This window comes from Miniopterus schreibersii, assembly GCF_964146895.1.
Source record: "Miniopterus schreibersii genome assembly, chromosome: 5".
Taxonomy (NCBI): domain Eukaryota; kingdom Metazoa; phylum Chordata; class Mammalia; order Chiroptera; family Miniopteridae; genus Miniopterus; species Miniopterus schreibersii.
In genome coordinates this window covers 78,846,162-78,863,510 of record NC_138106.1, presented here as the reverse complement: position 1 = coordinate 78,863,510, position 17,349 = coordinate 78,846,162, and the positions used below count along the sequence as shown (strand labels likewise).

Below are 17,349 nucleotides of genomic sequence, written 5' to 3'. Positions count from 1 at the left end.
TGCAGGAGCGGGCGCACGCGCTGCTGGGGGCGGCGGCGGCCGGCGCGCGGGACTGGCGGCGGGGCCGTGCGGGCGGCGGGCGGTGCGCGCTGCGCTCCCGCTGCGCTCCGGCTCCGGGCTCCCTGGGCGCGCGCTCGCCCGCAGCCGGGCTCGCCGTCGCCGGGAGGCGGCCCCGCGGGGTGGCCCGGCGTGGCCCTGCCCCCTCTCCTCCCCTCCCCGCGGCCCCACCACGTCGGAGGCCGCCGCTCCGCCCGCGCCCTCCCGAGTCCCCTCCGCCTCCCTTTGGAAGCGAGCGAGGCGGAGGGAGGCGGCGAGGCTGCGAGGCGAGGCCCCCGCGCCGGCCCGCCCGCCAAGTGCGGCTCTGACACATCCCGGGCATGGAAGTTAAGTGACAAAACTCTGGACGTGGAGCTGCCGCCGCGGAGGGACCTGGGGACCGAGAGCCGGGAGGCGGCCGCGGGTTTCTCGGGCGGCGCGCCGGCAAGTTTCTGGAACACTTTCTAGGAATTGGGTCTTTTTCCTGCCCCTCCATCCCCCCGACTCCTGAAGAGGGAACTTGGCTTTGGATCGCGAAGGAGCCTGAGGAGTGAGGGTGGGACACACTTGAGTCGTTCCTCCGACGGGGCTGAATTCGTGGGAATTTCGGGAGCCGGAGGGTGGACATCTCGGCGGCGTTGGCGGTGCCCGCTGCCAGCTTGGGCGGATCTGAAGGTGCCCCACGCAAGACCTCTCCACCGAGCCCTCCTCGTCTTGAGATGGGCTCTTCCTGACTTTAATTAGCATCTAGCAAAGCCTGAACTTTGGACCTACCTCTTATTTTGATACTTATTTTTGTACTTTTGCTCTCTGGGATTGGTTTCTTAAGCAATCTGGATCCTTTTTAATATGTCAAAATGAGTCGGCTGATGTTTACCCAACTTCTGCTCTGTGGATTTTTATATATTCCGGTTGATGGTAAGTTAAAAATGCTTTTATTTACCCACCCCACCCCTCCGCCCCCAAACCCCACTTCTTTCTTAGGGGGATGTGGGCTCTAAATAAAATGACATTATATGTGTAAGTCCCTTTTGGCCAGGAATGGGTTTTTTTTTTTGGGGGGGGGCAGATATTTAAGTCTTTTGTTCCTAAACGTCCGCCAGTGGAACCTATTAGTACTCGCCTATTGTTGCTTTTTAATTAATTGAGGAGTTGGGTCATAAACGATGGGATCTTAGTTTTGTTAGGAAAGAATTACTAAAGGAAATCTCTTGAGCGAGCCTGATACAGTGGTACCTGCTCTGTTTGCTGTTTGTTCTTGTATCTGAACTTTGACTTAGAAATTCAAGTCAAGAGGATTAGTGGTGGATGCTCCATCGGCGGTTCATTGAGTTAGGAATGTGGGACAGGGTCTCTTGGGGATCAGTGCGTATCACCTTCATGCTGGCGAGTGCCCTCCTAGTGTGAAACCGGAATGGAGAATTTAGGTCTTAGGGAGAAAACTGTCAAAAGTGAGACTGGGCGAGGCTCCAATAAGGGGGAAGCTGAGCCCTGGGCCGGTGGGGGGCAGCTCTGTCCCCCGTGGCAGACACAATGGGGATCGGAAACAGGTGCTGGCGGTGTCTCCCTCTAGGTTGAGTCAATGTTCTGCCTCTGATGCCTCTGTCTTTTGTTCAGATTTGGTTTCCTGGGATATTTTCGTAGGATGTCAGTTTCTTGTGAGAGGGTTGCAAAATCCTTTTTTGGAGCCGTTTTGAATGACAAGTGGAAGTAATCATTAATATGCTTTATTGTGTGTTCAAAGAAGGCATCTGGTATTAACCTTCCAGGGACTTTAATTTCTGCATCAGTGAAAAGAATTGGTCTAAAGAGAAGACTAGACCATGGGCCCCCCCTCCCCCTCCCAAATGGGGATTATAGTACTTTAGTTTTTAAAATGCTGTATTTGTAAAGAACCTGAGGTGTATCGGTCCAAGTATTTGAGCCATCATAGTTGCTTGTTGCTACATAAACTTTCCTCCAGCATATGCATTGTGGACAAATTCATTATTTGGGACACTGCCTATTTTTGCCTGCCTGTAGGAGCTAACTTTGTTCTTGGCAGCTGTAGCTGCACAGAAACCAATGTATTGGACTCAAAAAGGAAGCCTTTCTATAAACACAAGGCAACACAGACGAATTTACCTACTGTCATGTGGTTGTTTTCAATCCTGGACCACATGAGGACCTTTGCCTCCCAGGGATACTAGGCAAGGCATTCATGTGGGCACATTGCTTCTCTCTTGCCCCCTCTAAGTAGGAGATGTTTAGGAATTAACCACTGTGAATTATAGTGTGGCAATATCTATAATCATATCGAGTCATCCACCATGCATTTTCTTTAATACACTTTATCTCTACAATACATTTACGTCTCTATAACAAAAAGGTTCACAGAATTCTTTCCAAATGTGTTTGGGTATCATGATTAGAAGACTTGGATATAAGTTTTTGGGTAATATGCTCTCATAAGACATGAATTTACATTTTGTAATACCAGAAATACATGTAGAAGCTATATATTAGAGTACAGAATTATCACCAAGTTTTTTTGTTTTTTGAACCGGTGTGTAGCTAGGAGGAATACAATTAAATTGCTCAGTGGAAGTGACAGAGAGAATCAGAAGAGCTTGGTGTTACAGAATGTAATTAATGTACCAGAGTGTTTGGAGATATATGAAACAAATGCAATTAACCAGCTTGCTGGAACAGCAGTAGCAAGACATCATTTCTCGCCTGCCTTCCCTCCCTCCTATCCTGCCTCTCTCACTTCTTTCCTTCTCTCCCCCCCCCCCCCCGCCCCATCTCATCCCTTCTTCCCCAGGGACATACCTAGGACCTTTGTTCTGATATAATTTTTTAGGATAAGCGGGGGAGGGGATTTGTGTCTGGGCCGCAATTATTCAGCCAAGTTCATAGTAATGTAGCAAAAAACGTTTAGGGTGGAGGGATTGAAAAGGTAATGTTAAATTTGTGTGTGTGTGTGAAACTGATTTTTGTATTTAGCATCTACTATGTCAAAAAGCAAAGAAAACTGTGGACACCTAGTGAGTTCCTATGTAAATCATACTGTTGACATTGGATTGCCTTTGGTTTACTCCAGAATGATGACAGCTTCTCCATGGGGATTGCTGAAAATTTGGGATGTAGGCAACACTGCCCTCTAGGCCATTTCAACACCGGGACGGAGCGTTCGCATAGATAATGACGGAGCTGGCTGGGCGGCTCGCTAAGCCTTCTTACTCTCCTCGCCCAGGATTCCATGATTTCTATTTATTCATTATACTTCTTAGAAGCGTGTGCCCATTCTCCCCATGAATTTCAAATGTAGAGGGGCTTGTACCATTTCAAAGATATACTGACTGTCCTTGTGCTAGACACAAAAATTAATTTTATTCAGTGACAAATGATACATAGATTTGCATTGAAATTTGCTTGGTGGGTTATTTATATGTGCATTTTTATGGTATATGTAAAATGCTAGCGTTTTGCCTTCTCATAGAAGGTACATGCTAATATTATTTATGATTGCTCAGTATCTTGTGTCTGTAGGAATCCATAGAGAATAAATATTAAGTTAGTTGAGAACTACAGGCAAACTTTTCTATTTGGGATGTCAATGCACATTTTCTCATTTGATACAGGTTAATTAACCAAATGCAGATTTTTCTTTGCTATTAATAGGATGTGTAATGAGCTTAGCCTTTGTTCTCCAGATTGTCTTTATTTTTAAATAAGAATATGGTTTTGTAGTCATTTACAGGAAACTAATATGAACCATCACCAGACTCTTTAATTACATCTATATCCCACACATTGCGTCAATTCCATAATTGTATAATACTTCAATACCTGTAAAAGGATGTTTTAAAAATGAGAATATTTTCCTTATCTGAGCCTTTAATGACCTTCATCTCCCTGAAGGATGGGTGCAGGCAGCTATGCGACGGCAGGAGATGTTCACTTGAAGAGCCTGCCCCGACTGAAGGCTTTGCCCATGTGCTGCTGTAACTATTCTTAAATGAAAACGACACACATGATATTTGGGAAGATAAAGATAATGTGTGTGCATAGTGCAGATATATAATCTCATACAGGTTTATACATTTTGCTAAAGTGCTTCTTTCAGTAATGGGCTCATTATTGTAGCCATATGTAGTCCATTTCAGAACTAAAATTGCATATAAGTAACCTGAAATTTGTTCTTGGGACTGTGCAGTAATATCACGTTTGAATTGGCTTTGTTTGAATAACCTTTGAGTACAGGCAACATGTGGACCATAAACCAAAAGGATTTCTTAGAACATCAAAAAAGACTGTCTTAAAGGGGGGGAAAATGCCATGGTTATACGAAAAGAACAATTCTGGCTGTCGCATCCCTTAGCTGCCTGTATAAAATAGCATCTTTGATAATAAAAATATGCGTATGTAAGTACATTGAATACATTTGGATCCATGTCTAGTAATGGAGAAAGCTCGTGTTTGTGGGACGAGTGTCTAGTAATATCTGCTTCAGTAGTTCCTGCAATCTGTAGGAGATAAATTTACTTCCTGTGTGCAGTTTGCATTTTTGTTTAAGATATGTTTTTTATTGATTTCAGGGAGAGAGAGAGAGAAACATCAGTGATGAGAGAGAATCAGTTATCGGCTGCCTCCTGCACGCCCCCTACTGGAGATGGATCCTGAGCGGGAATCGGATCAAGAATCAAACCACGACCTCCTGGATCATGGGGTGATGCTCAGCCACTGAGCCACACCCGCCAGGCTGTAATTTGGTTTTCAACAAGTATTACAAAGATTTTCCTTTTACTTATTTATCCTCCTACTTCTCCCCTCCTCCTCTCCGTCGCCTCCTCTCTTTCTTGGACCTGGTGGAAGGAAATTAAAGATACATTTGAAGAGTAAAAAAAATAAAAATAGGTGAGGGTGTTTCTTGAATAATAATTTAGAACATGAGCATTTAAAAGAGACATGTTAATAATCTTTTACCTTTGGGTATATCAGATTGGGCTCTAGACTCTATCATTTTTTTTATCATACTGTATAGTTTTATGCAAACTCATTTTATATAGATCCTTTCTTTTTTCAGTTTAGGCAGATAGAAGTCTACAGATCAGAGTTCAAGCAGACAATGGAAGCTTATAGAGTACCCTTTTGTAGATTTATTTTTAAAGAAAAGTATTGTTATGTTTGTTACAGTATCTTCAGATACAGACCTCTCAATATAAATCAATACATTGATATTGACTTTCTTCTTCTTTTTAATTATTGAATAAAACATGAATGAATGACAACAAAGCCTTTTAGGGGAAATCCCCATAATCTTTTTTTAATGTGTCAACAGTGTATTATACTGCAATAGAGATCTCATTTAGCATCTAAAGTGTAGCAGTCTCACCCAAAATACATATCTATAACTCAAAGCAGTGTTATTCCTAGAGATAGGAGTAACCTGGGCCTCAAACCTTAGTGTTTTCTTCTCCATGTGCACCTAATCCTTAAGATCTTTCATCTAGGTGCATGCGTTTTCCATCCATCTTTATGCTGATACTTCTCAAATTGCCCTAGTCACTGTGTAGAAAAATGTAAGTTCCATTGGTCTACAGTTTGGCTCTTACACCATTGCCGCTCCAGTGGCTAGAACAGTGCTTGATATATCTAGCTGCCTGTTTGACATCTTTGCTTGATAGCTAATAAGAATGTATTAAACTGAAGCCCAGGATAGAATCTTCTCCTTTTCCTTGTCATCTGCAGCTCAGCAAATGGCATCACTATTCACAGAGTTGTTCATGACCCAAAACTTGACTGGTACTCACAGCCCATATCCAAATTGTTAGTGAACTCTGTTGACTATAAACAAACTCAGCCCTCAGCCAGATATTTCTTCAATAAAATGCGTTTATTTGGGAGCGACATGGAATTGCAATCCGTACATGGAACCATGGCGAGCCATGTGCAAGTTAGCTAAAGCAAAGAAGGGGAAGCTCTTTTACAGAGGGGGTGAAAGAAGTTAGGTAAGGCTATTACTAACACAGTTCCCCCTTCTGTGCCTCATGATTGAGGTAGGGTTGGAGAGCTTCCCTATTTTATTCCCATAAAATAGGCTCCCAACAGCTTATTATAAGCATTTTCAAACATACAGCAACATTGAAAGAATTGTACAATGAACACTAAAATATCCCCACCTAGATTCTGCCATTATTTAACTTTACTTGATTTCCACAGATTTATCCATCCCCTCTCTGCATCCATTAATGCATCTTACTGTTTTGATGCATTTTCAAATAATTAGATACCAAATGTTTCTTACTAACTCAACCACTACAATCCTGGACAAAACCTAGACTATTACATTAGCCTGATGAAATATCATTTGTTGAGTTCCTGCTTGCCTTTCCCTGCACCTTACCCCCATCCCGCTTCCTTCTCTACACATTAGCCAGAGGGACCTTGGAAAAGCAAGTAAGATAATGGCAGCTTCTTGCTCATAGCCTAATAGCTTCCATTCAGAACCTTCACAGCCGTTTACGAGGCAGCTCCAGTTCAGGCCCCTCTCTACCTACCTGATCTCATCTGTTCACACTCCCTACCTAGAGCCTAGATTTAGAACATTCTTTTTGATGTTCTGTTTCTTACTCAGGGCTTTTGCATTTGTTCTTTCATCTACCTGAAATGCACTTCCCCAGGTCTTTGCATGGGTATGTCTTTCAGTTGATTTAATACATCCCTTCCCTACCCAATATTAACTCTTCAGAAATATGGGCCACCCTACCTAAAATTGCTCTCCTTAAAACACTATTGCGCTGCCCCTTTTACCTATTTTAAATTTTATAGGACTTACCACCCCCTAGAAGTGTGTGTGTGTGTGTGTGTATGTGTGTGTTGTGTGTGCATCAACAACCATGAAGGGACATCTTACCCTACTTGCAAGCTAAGAGACTGCCACAGCTTGGTGAGTGCTGGCAGAAGACATGAGACTCCTGGGTGAGAGATGATGGACTTCATTCATCATGCCACAGGAAGCAGCATAACTTTATGTCTGCATCCATTTACTTTTACGCTGAAGTCCCTTGGGGGCAATGTACTGGGTCCCAAGTAGATGATGCAGACATAGTAGGGTTGGCTTCACGGCTGAGAAACTATGAGTATGGGAACCCAGCTGTTTTATAATAGGAAATAAAGAAACCTGCCTAATCTTTACCCAGGAGGAAGACATTGTCTTTACTATATTGGAGAGTAAACAAGTCAACCTTCTGCTCTCAAAGGAGACTATCTCTGTTATACAAGACTGCTTTCTATATAAATATTCTTGAAAATATAGTTTGGAATGAAAGAATAGTTAGGGCCTCTGCTAGCAAGACATGTAGAAATATGAGTGTCCAATGGAGAACTTCACTCAAATATAGATAGATAGAGATGTTTGTTTACTGTCTGACTCTAACACTGAGCTTCTATGGCAGGGACTTAGCTTTGTCTGTCATGTTTACCAATGCTCCTGACAGTGCCTAGAGCACAGGATGACACATAATAGATATTCAAACATTTTTTAACCGTATGAAAACATGCTTGTGGAGTACTTTTGAGATGTTTGTTTTCATCCCCTAGCCCAACACACGAAACATTTACCATTTGAAATAGGTTAATTTATATTTTAGATAGATATATAGATAGGTGATAGATAGAGTTATATCAAACATGTATATTTTTACAAAAAGAACATCATGATTTCTGGTGATTTAATATCTGCCTTTCATCTGTCAGGAAGTATAGAATTGACCATTTGCTTTGATAGGCCTCTCTTCCATCTAACCAAGAATGTTTTCTCTAATGGTGGTTTTCATGGTCACTCTCCCCTGATTTGCACTAACGTTGCTGTGTTGTTGTGTATTTTTTTATCACACTGTAGAGTGGTGTGAATATTTTGACAGGGCACTCCTTCAGATGATTCTGATGTGCCATAATAGGACCATACCCACTCCCACTGCACTCAAGTATGTTGACTTATATGATATCTAGTCCAGAAATTGAGACTTTCTTGTACATTTAGGACAGCTTCCCCTTCAGCATCGGTAACAGGTAAAAATGCTTATTCTAGTACCAAGATAGAATTAAATAACTTACTTCTAAAATTAGTCTCCAAATATATAAGCCTTTAATAATGGAAAACAAAGAGGAAGATTAAAAGTAACATCCCTAGTAACTGACATTGTCCTACCCTACCAGCTATTGCAGACACCATGGCCAGGGCCCTGTTTACCATCCCTGGCATAAAACTGAGATAGACTTGGGAATTTGGCAGGTAGGGCCATCTTTATACACCTATTTTTGATTTTAAGAAAATAACTTAAAGGAATCTTAACAAAAAAGTAGTTTTTAAAACTGAGATAAAGGTCAACATAGACATTCTCTAAATTTTGCTACTTAAATATTTTTTCCCAATGACTTTATTGAAATATAATTCACATACCATACAATTCACCCATGCAAAGTTTAAAAATCAATGGTTTTTAAGCATATTCACAGAGTTGTGCAGCCATCACTAGAATCTAATTTTAGAACTTTTTCATATAAAAAGAAAAAAAAGAAAAAAGAAACCCTGTATCATGCTCCTTAGCTACTACCCCTTCCCCAGCCCTACGAAACCACTAGTCTATTTTCTGTCTCTGTAGACTGGCCCATTTTGGGCATTTCATATAAAGAGAATCATACAATGTTTGGTCTTTTGTGACTGGCTTCTTTCCCGTAGTCTAATGTTTCTAAGGGTTATTCATGTTGTAGCGTGAATCAGTACTTCATTCTTTTTTATTGCTGAATAGTATTCCATTCCATTTATCCTTTGAATTATCAGTTCATGGACAGGTATGTTGTTTCCACCTTGGCTATTATAAATATTGCTGCTATGAACATTTATGTAGTAATCTTCGTGTACGCATATATTTTTATTTCTCTTGAGTGTATACCTAGAGTGGAATTGCTGGGTCATATGGTAACACTGTGGTTAACCTTTTGGGGAATTGCAAGACTGTTTTCCAAAGCAGCTGTATCATTTTACATTCCCACTGGGCAGGTATTCAGTAAATTTATTCCTTTAATTCACCTTGGAAAGAAAACATTGAGTGGCCTTTATGAGTTTGATATGATGTCTCGTAGTGAAGACATTTTATGTTATAATGACATGCCTTAAATTTCTAATAGTCCTAATTTCTAATCCCCTCGGTGATTATCTTCTAGGTCTTCTTCAATTGCCCTGTAATGCTTTACAAATGAAATTAACCCAAATTGAACTTGTCACTTTTAGCAGAGACGCCAGCTACACTGAATATAAACCATAGAATGCTAGCATCTCAGCTAGACGTTTTTACAGTTATGTGATAAACTGTCTCATTGGTTGGGCGCAGGGAGAACTGGAGCTTAGATCATTCTGTGCTTTGTCACAGACCATTGCTACTAGTGGCAGAGCTGAAATGAGAGTTAGGGGCCGTTTTATCCGTGTCCCACACTTTTCTTGAGACACTGTTTTCAGCTTCTCAGACCTGGAACTTTTTTCTGAACATGTCAACACGAGAATTAACTTGGGATACTTTGATTCAACATGTGATTATTCAGCACCTATTTGTAAATGAGACACCAAACATGCTTGAGGCTTCTGTAAGGAACGCAGTGACCTGTTAAAAAGTTCCCACCTTCAAGGCGATCACTCTTTAGTAGAGAAGATAACAGAGATTCAAGTCACTAACACAGAAGTAGAATCTGCTAAGTGGAAGTTGAAGGTGCGCACAACACAATCTGGGGACTCGGGGAAGAAATAGATGATTTCCAGTTGGTGCGAACTGGGAAGGGTCAATACCAGATAGCTCACTTGACCTGGGCCTTGGAAGATGGTGGAGTTTTATTAGGGAGGAAGATTGGAAATTACCTTCCAGCAAACGGAATATCAGGAGAAATGGCAGGGAGGTGACAGGTATGCTAGGGGAAAGGCAAGAAGTCTGCTTCACTTGTAACATAGTTCCGTCCACAGGGGAAGGCCTGTAAGGTGATTATTGAGAGACAGTTAACAAACACTGCCGAGTGAATTTGAGCAAGTAGTTTAATCTTTCTTTGCCTCACTGCCCTTATCTGTAAAGTGGGCATGGTAACCGTGTCTATCTCATACAGTTGCTTCAAGGAATGAATGGATATATATGAAAAATATATCTATATATGTGTTATATGTGTATAGAAACATGTTTATATGTAATTATATGTTATATATATGTAAATTATATATATATGTTTCTGTGCTTTATATATATATATATATATACACAATACTCTGAACAGTGCCAGGTACTTAATAAGCACCATTTAAGTATCATTTGTCACTATTGTTATTAGTAGTAGTGTTTTTACTATTATTTCCTTTCTAGTATAGAAGTAAAGTTAAGAGGACTTTGGAAATCAAGTTTATTATGGACTACAATGAACATTTAATTATAATTTTCATATAATCTTTCAAGCATGAGATTTCAGGTGACTGATTAAGAACGTTTGTCTCTTAAGGGGACTCATCTGTGACCGCACCTATGCAACTGTGACAAACGTGCTATGACATGTGTGTTTCCGTTGCATCATATGCTGATTACAGAACAAATGGGATTCCCAAGTGAGTGGTGTTATGAATGAAAAGGGTAAACAAGAGAGGCATACTGCAAATAGCAATTTGTTAACAAATAAAATGTGTTTGTTAAGCTTGCATTCTGGTTCACGTTGACTGACAGCTTATCAAGAATATATTTTATTTGGTGCTTTTGATATAAAGTACCATGAAGATAATCCTTGTATTAGACAGACCTAATGGGTTCTAAGTCAACGCGCCTAGTTTTCTAAAACATTTACAGACTCTACTCACATTTTTTCTAGATAGACCATTTGTCTTTCTTCCAGTATAGACATTAAGTTTAATAATTTTTACAATGATCCATTAATAAGATATGCATATTGAGTAGTTCCGTATAACAGAAAAGATAACCTGAGTAAAACAATTTCATTACTATTGTGTATGGGACACCCCCTAGGTGGTCAGAAGCTCTGGACTCCAGATTTAGTTTTCCTTTTAATTAATTGTATAATTTCGGATCCTTACAAACAATAACAACAACAAAAAAGGTAAGATTTGACTGTGTAATCTCCAATGTCTCATTCAGCCTTACATTCTATTGGTGTAAATTATTTAATTAAGTGTCCTATTATTGATTATTATGTTTGGGTACAATGGAAGGAGAAAATTTAGCCTGGAAAAAATGATTGAAGACCACCAAGGTCCATCTTTGAAAACAGCCCTGATTCCCTGCCCAGTCTGCGTGGGTTATATTTCTGTGTTCTGGGTGGGCTGTTGACATGAATGTGAATGATGGGCAGAATTCACGGGGCTCGATTCACATCCACTTCCATTTATTAATGACCAGTGGTGCTTACTGTTACTTTATGAGTAAATGGAATTAAAAAAACCTGATATTAAGAAAACAGTAGTCTTAGCCAGTGTGCTTAGTTTACGGCCACTGTAACTAGAACCATATGCTACATAGCAATTTTAGCTCAGGAGAGGGGGTTAATAGCCACTTTTTAATTTCTGTTGTAAAGATTGATGTGGGATTTCTTTCCCTAGTTTTTGGTCCCATGCCTTTTTGGCAGTGAGCTGGAGAACATGGACTATAACTCAACTGTTCCATTACACCCCTTTTCAAGTTTATACAAGGAACACCCAGTTGAAACCATTTGGAATTTAAAGGATTTGTCCAAAACCTGTGCAGCAGTTATAACCAACTAAAATATTCATAAGTAGGATCAAAAAAGGGAGAACTTTTGACTTTAAAAAAATAAGTTAAGAGATTTTTTTTATAAAGAAAAAGTTGTAAATCAAGGTTACAGCCACACTTTTAAAGTTTTACAATATTTATTTTTAAATACTAGCAAATGCTAGAATATAGTTGGACTAATTTGTTTAGGTGTATCTGATAATTATAGAATGTCGTTTAGGGGAAATTCAGGATGAACCTAGCCAAAGGCATTCTAAGTTGTGTTTTACATTTTTATTTTAAAGGTAACTTTAATGTATTGACAAATAGCAGTATAGTTACTGAAAGCCAAGTTCATTGCTGATTGGTTAAACTAGAGAAGGCATTTTACTTTCCCCTTCGTAAGGAAGCGACCCCTGTCTGTTGTACCCATCCCTCTGAACGGCAGCAGCTTCAGCACGAAGCTGTCGCCTGGGGGGCGATCATGTGAACCCCTACACCGCTCCATCATTGACTGCAGGTGAGACTGAGTGAGAAGAAAATTCCTGCGAACTTAACGTTCCTCAGCATCTTCTTTTTCATGCAAAATGGACTGTGAGGAGTCAGAACAACAATTTCTAACCTTTTTCATCTCATGGCACACATAAACTAATGACTAAAATTCTGTGGCACACCAAAAATAGTTTTTTGTTGATCTGACCAAAAAAAAAAAAAAAAAAATGTAATTTTTATTCATTCACACCGGGCAGCTATTGTTGTGTTGGCTGGTGTCATTTTTTTATTTGACAATCTAAGGGAAAAGAGGGCAGTGCCCTTGACTAACTAGTCAGGTATGGCATGTTTGAAAAATTCTGGTGGCTCACCAGTTGAAAATCGCTGAGTTAGAACATTGAATGGTCTCAGATCTACTTTTTTTCACTGCAGTGATCATCTCAGGAGTTAAAAACTATGAAAATGTATTTTAATGGTACCTGATCCCTGTACTTTCAAATCTTCAAGCTGTCATTTGGTTGAGATTTGCAGCCTCTTTTCTTCTCACAAATGCTGTTTAATAACTTCACCAGAAAAGAACTGCTAACACATTTAACTGGGGAGTTCCTTACTGGCTATCATGACAACACTGTGGGTGATTTTGTAGCTAAGCGTGTTTTTAAGTGTTTCAATCCGCCTTTGTGATTGAGAGTCTGGATAATGTCAGCCTGTAATACAAAACAAAACAAAAAAAGAATGGGGAAAATATGTACATGTGGGTACAGATTTTGGGTAAAGGCACCTCTTACCCCCCGCCCCATACACACAGGGCTATAGGTTATGAATAAACTTCTAGGTTGTTTGATGGCTGCCCTCTACCCACAATCCAACTGACAACTTTTATTTTAAGGAGAACATTTTCCAGGCTATGAATTATTGTACTTTTATGTTAAACTGTAACACCTGTGATGTGCATCAGTTGGATCTTATGAAACGCTCTCCAGATTTTTGAGGCTCTCAGTAAATGTGTGTCATCATGTTAAATTTAAATTCCAAGTTTGTTCGACTTTTCAGAAAGCGTTTTTATCTTTCTAAGCAGCAGGGAAACATGGCATGCAAATCAGGCAACTAGGTGATTGCTTTTATAGTCTCTCTCACTTAGGATGCAATTCTAAGCTTTCTGGACATGGGATGCTATAGAAGTTTATGCATAATCTTTGCATTCAAAATAGTCGAAGAGGTGCAAAGTTCTGCCTCAGAGGGACAATCTCCATAAACAATAAGTGGGGCTGGTGCTGGAAAAGTGAAAAACTGAACATCTCAATGAAATGAATTGGACCAGCTTTGAAATTACTATATAGCAAGTGGACAAGCTAATATTTAGTCCTATGGATTGTTAACATTCACATAAAACAGAATTATTTAGCATTTACTGAATCCTTTTTGATAATCAATTTGGGATCAAATGCAAAAGAACATGTGTCTGGCTTTGTATGACCCCAAATTCTTCCATTTTCCCTTTGAGCAGATGACATGCCTTTTTTGCTGACTGATATTGGTTGCTAGGAGAAGTGCACTGGTCTGGTCTCCTCTTATCCAGCAGTAAAACTAAAGAGCGCATTGAGTAGGAGAAAGAGAGGCAGGACACAGCGCAGGCCATGAATCACGACTTGTCGCCAGTGTGTCCACTTTGCTCCCATTGCTTTTCCTTTTAAAAACTTTTGTTTTTACCAATGATGCTTTCTTTCAGCTGCTATCTATAATCCTTTTGGAGCCCGAGGGGATGAGGGTTGCTAAAGGGAGGCTGTGCTGCTAAGAGTCCACTCAGAGCAATAATAAAAGCCTCGAGAGTTATTCATGGGGCCACATTAGTGAGAATGCCCTACCCAGTGAATAGCATCAGTCAGCTGCCTTTGAAATCGGGTGATTAATACCTTCTGTTTTTAATGGGGGGAAAAGGCAGACAAGAAAGGTCTTCATACTACTTTGGCTCTTTTGCAAATTAGATCTTATACATTGTCAAAGCTTTGAACAAAGAAGTTGCTAAATTTTCAATACCTGCAATAGTCTTTTTTTTTTTTTTTAAAAAAAATAGTGTTTCATGAACTGTTCATTGTGGCTACTGTCAGATCAAATTGAAATGGTAAAAATATCCCAAATGAACATTTATAAAAAAATAACTTAGCCATTCTTATATTTTGGCAATGTTTGTGATGACCAGCAAGCTAAAAACGGGATGTTAGCGATTATATTCAAAATGTGTCTAAGCTGATCTATTTCACAGCATCCAAATCACATTTTTGTGTTTTTTTTTTTTTTTTTGATAAAGAAACTAATTACAATACTCTTGGGATTTTAGAAAAGCATTTAATGAGAAAGTGTTAAGGGTGGCAGGTGTTTATTTCCCAAGAGCACTTGGATGTAAGGGACTGTCTGTGATTTACAAATAAGATGTTTTATATATATGTGTGTGTGTGTGTGTGTGTGTGTGTATATATGTACATACATATATATACACACACACACAAACATGTTTATATCTATAGGCTAGTTTATCTTAAAGGCTTAGAGATGCCATCTTTATAATCCTTATTACCTCTCTTTATATCTTTCGATTACATTAGGTACTTGGCATAGTTCAAAGAAAATTTCTTAAAGTTCTGGGACCTTGTCAATCATCTGGGATGCCTAGGTAGAAAAGCTCCCATTTGATGACCTGTGCATGTCAACTAAAAAATGCAAGATGATGCTTTTCCATACTGTTTGTCAACATGATTCTCATGTCATCCAGACAAATTTAGATGGTAAATTAAGCTAAGCCTCAGTATTCTTATAATTGTCCTTATTCCACTGTTCATTTTGCATTTAGTTTTGATGTGGCAGCCAAGTGTGTCCTTCTGTATGCACCGAAAAGGCTTTGCTGTAGTCAGAATAGGAGAGCAAACATTTAAAGGACTCTGCATGATGCTTCCTATAACTTGTTTTTCACTCTGTGGAAGTGAAATATCTTGTTAAGAGGTGGTAATACCCAAGGGCAATCAGAGATGAAAATGTAACGATTTGGTGGGCGATGTCTAGAGAACAGCTTTAAGTGAGGTCTGATTTAACGTCTCTATTAGGGATATAACAGGGAACAAAATGATGAAAGAATCACATATCCCAACCTTAGAAACCTATCAAAACCTTTCTCTTCTTACCAACCTCCCCCCCTGCTCCATGAACATAGATAGACATGACTTATAAAAATTTAGGAAACAAAAAATTCTTAGCAGAGTAAAAACAAATGCTTTATTTGGTATATAAATGTAAACTTATTCTTCAGGGAAACAATCAGAACTCTAGATATCTAACTAGAGGGAGAAGTCAGCAAAACAATAAAACTGCAAGGGCCCAGGGGAGAAATGTGTGAGCGGGGCGAGGAGGGAAAGTGATTCGGATTAGGGGTGCTCTGTCCAGTTGAAAGGTCAGGAGATTATGGTGCTCATTTGGGGAGGATTGCATCACTGATTAGAGAGATTCTCTCCCAGCGAACAGGGCTTAAGTGCAACTGAAATATTACTTCTTTCATTTTGCATTTCATTGTCAGAACATGAGAGTGGGAGAAATATTTTGGCAGAACAGAAGCTGGAGCGAGTACAGACATTTGTTTGGAAGATGCTTGTCAACTTAAAGCTAGGGAAGGATGTATGAATTGTCTCTGTATACTTTGGCCTATGCAGATGAGAAACAATATCAAGACAGATCCTATTAAACCTTTCTAAATATTGAGGGAAACAACTGGCAAAAATGCAACCATGTTTAAAATATCTCACCAGTCAATTTTCATGACTGAGTCAGGAAAACTTGAAGCAATGAGTTGTGTTTAGGTAGAAATACTCTTATTTTAAAAGTATTATTGACTTGAATTATAGGAGCTGCTTAATACAAAGTTGGATTATATTTCAACTTTGTTCAGGTAGTAAACAATATGAGTCTGCTAGGTAAATAGACAAGAATTATGATCAGAGACTGGTTGAACAGGGTCCAGAACATAATCCTCCACATGATGAGGAGACCTAGGCTCTTATCTTCTTGAAGGAAAGATTTCAATCAAGAAACAAAGTGTAGCAAAGTAAGTAAGAATTTGTTGACACAGAAAAAATATACTTAGGACAGTGAAACAAGGAAGGACATAGAAGCAACAACAGGAGAGCCCACGCTGGGCTTCTTTGGCTCACTGGGGAGTCAGAGAAAAGGGGGCCTTGGAGATATGTTCAGGGAGTAAGCCTGGGATGAGCTGCAGCTCCCCATTGCTCCCCTGGTTGCAAGTGTCGTGGGGTCCCTTAGAGAGAAGAAGAGGGGAAGGGAATGGTGTGGGTGTGCTCCCTTGGGGGAGAGCACACACTGGGTTCTTCATCCTGAGTGTATCTCTCTTGCAGGTGGGAATCTTAGGGGAGGTCTCAGGGGAGGGTCTCGATAGAATATTCATCAGCTTTCCAGGTGCGCTCTTTCAGGGTCCTGGTCTCCACTGATTGGTCGGTGCCAGGGCAGGGGGTCATTAGTCAATGTAGCTGGTCCTGAGGCAGCCCTGGCGCCACTTGTCTGGTTTTGCTGCTTTTCTGGGCCTGGAGCTGAGATACAGCTGAGGCCTAGATGTTATCTTTAGGGAGGAAAAGGTCAGGGAGTCCAAACCACATGACCCCCGAGATGCTAGGGGAGGAAAGGTCACCCTGGAGGCGGGTTCCTGTTTTCCCAGTTTTGCCCCTTGCTAGGCACCCTGGGCTTTCTGTCCTGGTGGGTTTCTGTACTTGGCCCGTTGTCCTTGCTGTGCTCTTGTCTGCCTAACCGCCTACATAGCACTCTTGCCTCTTTCAATGTTAGTGAGGTCTTAGTAGACATGCGCCTTTTGGGGCCATACAACTAAAGAAAAATGTGAATATCATAATCGCTGTTCTATAGAGAGCTCCAGAATCGGAACAGGAATGGAAAATAATACCTAAAACTGGCTGCATGAATTGGAGTTCTTTTCTTTGTTTTTCTTCTAATCTCATTATTTGAAATAAATTATTAGTAGGGGGCAGAACAATATCCTACAATTATATTTTAAAAA

General features: G+C 40.1%; 1 protein-coding gene across 12 annotated transcripts in view; it reads left to right on the top strand.

The window, feature by feature from the left end:
• Window positions 1–274: 274 nt before the first annotated feature.
• The window catches only part of ROBO2 (roundabout guidance receptor 2), a 556,155-nt gene continuing 539,080 nt past the window's right edge, over window positions 275–17,349 (top strand). For all 12 annotated transcript variants that reach the window (XM_081138222.1, XM_081138229.1, XM_081138230.1 and 9 more), the window contains exon 1: window positions 275–954. In XM_081138222.1, coding sequence (XP_080994348.1) covers window positions 894–954 — 61 coding nt within the window. In that variant the 5' untranslated portion in view covers window positions 275–893. The remainder of the gene's footprint in view (window positions 955–17,349) is intronic.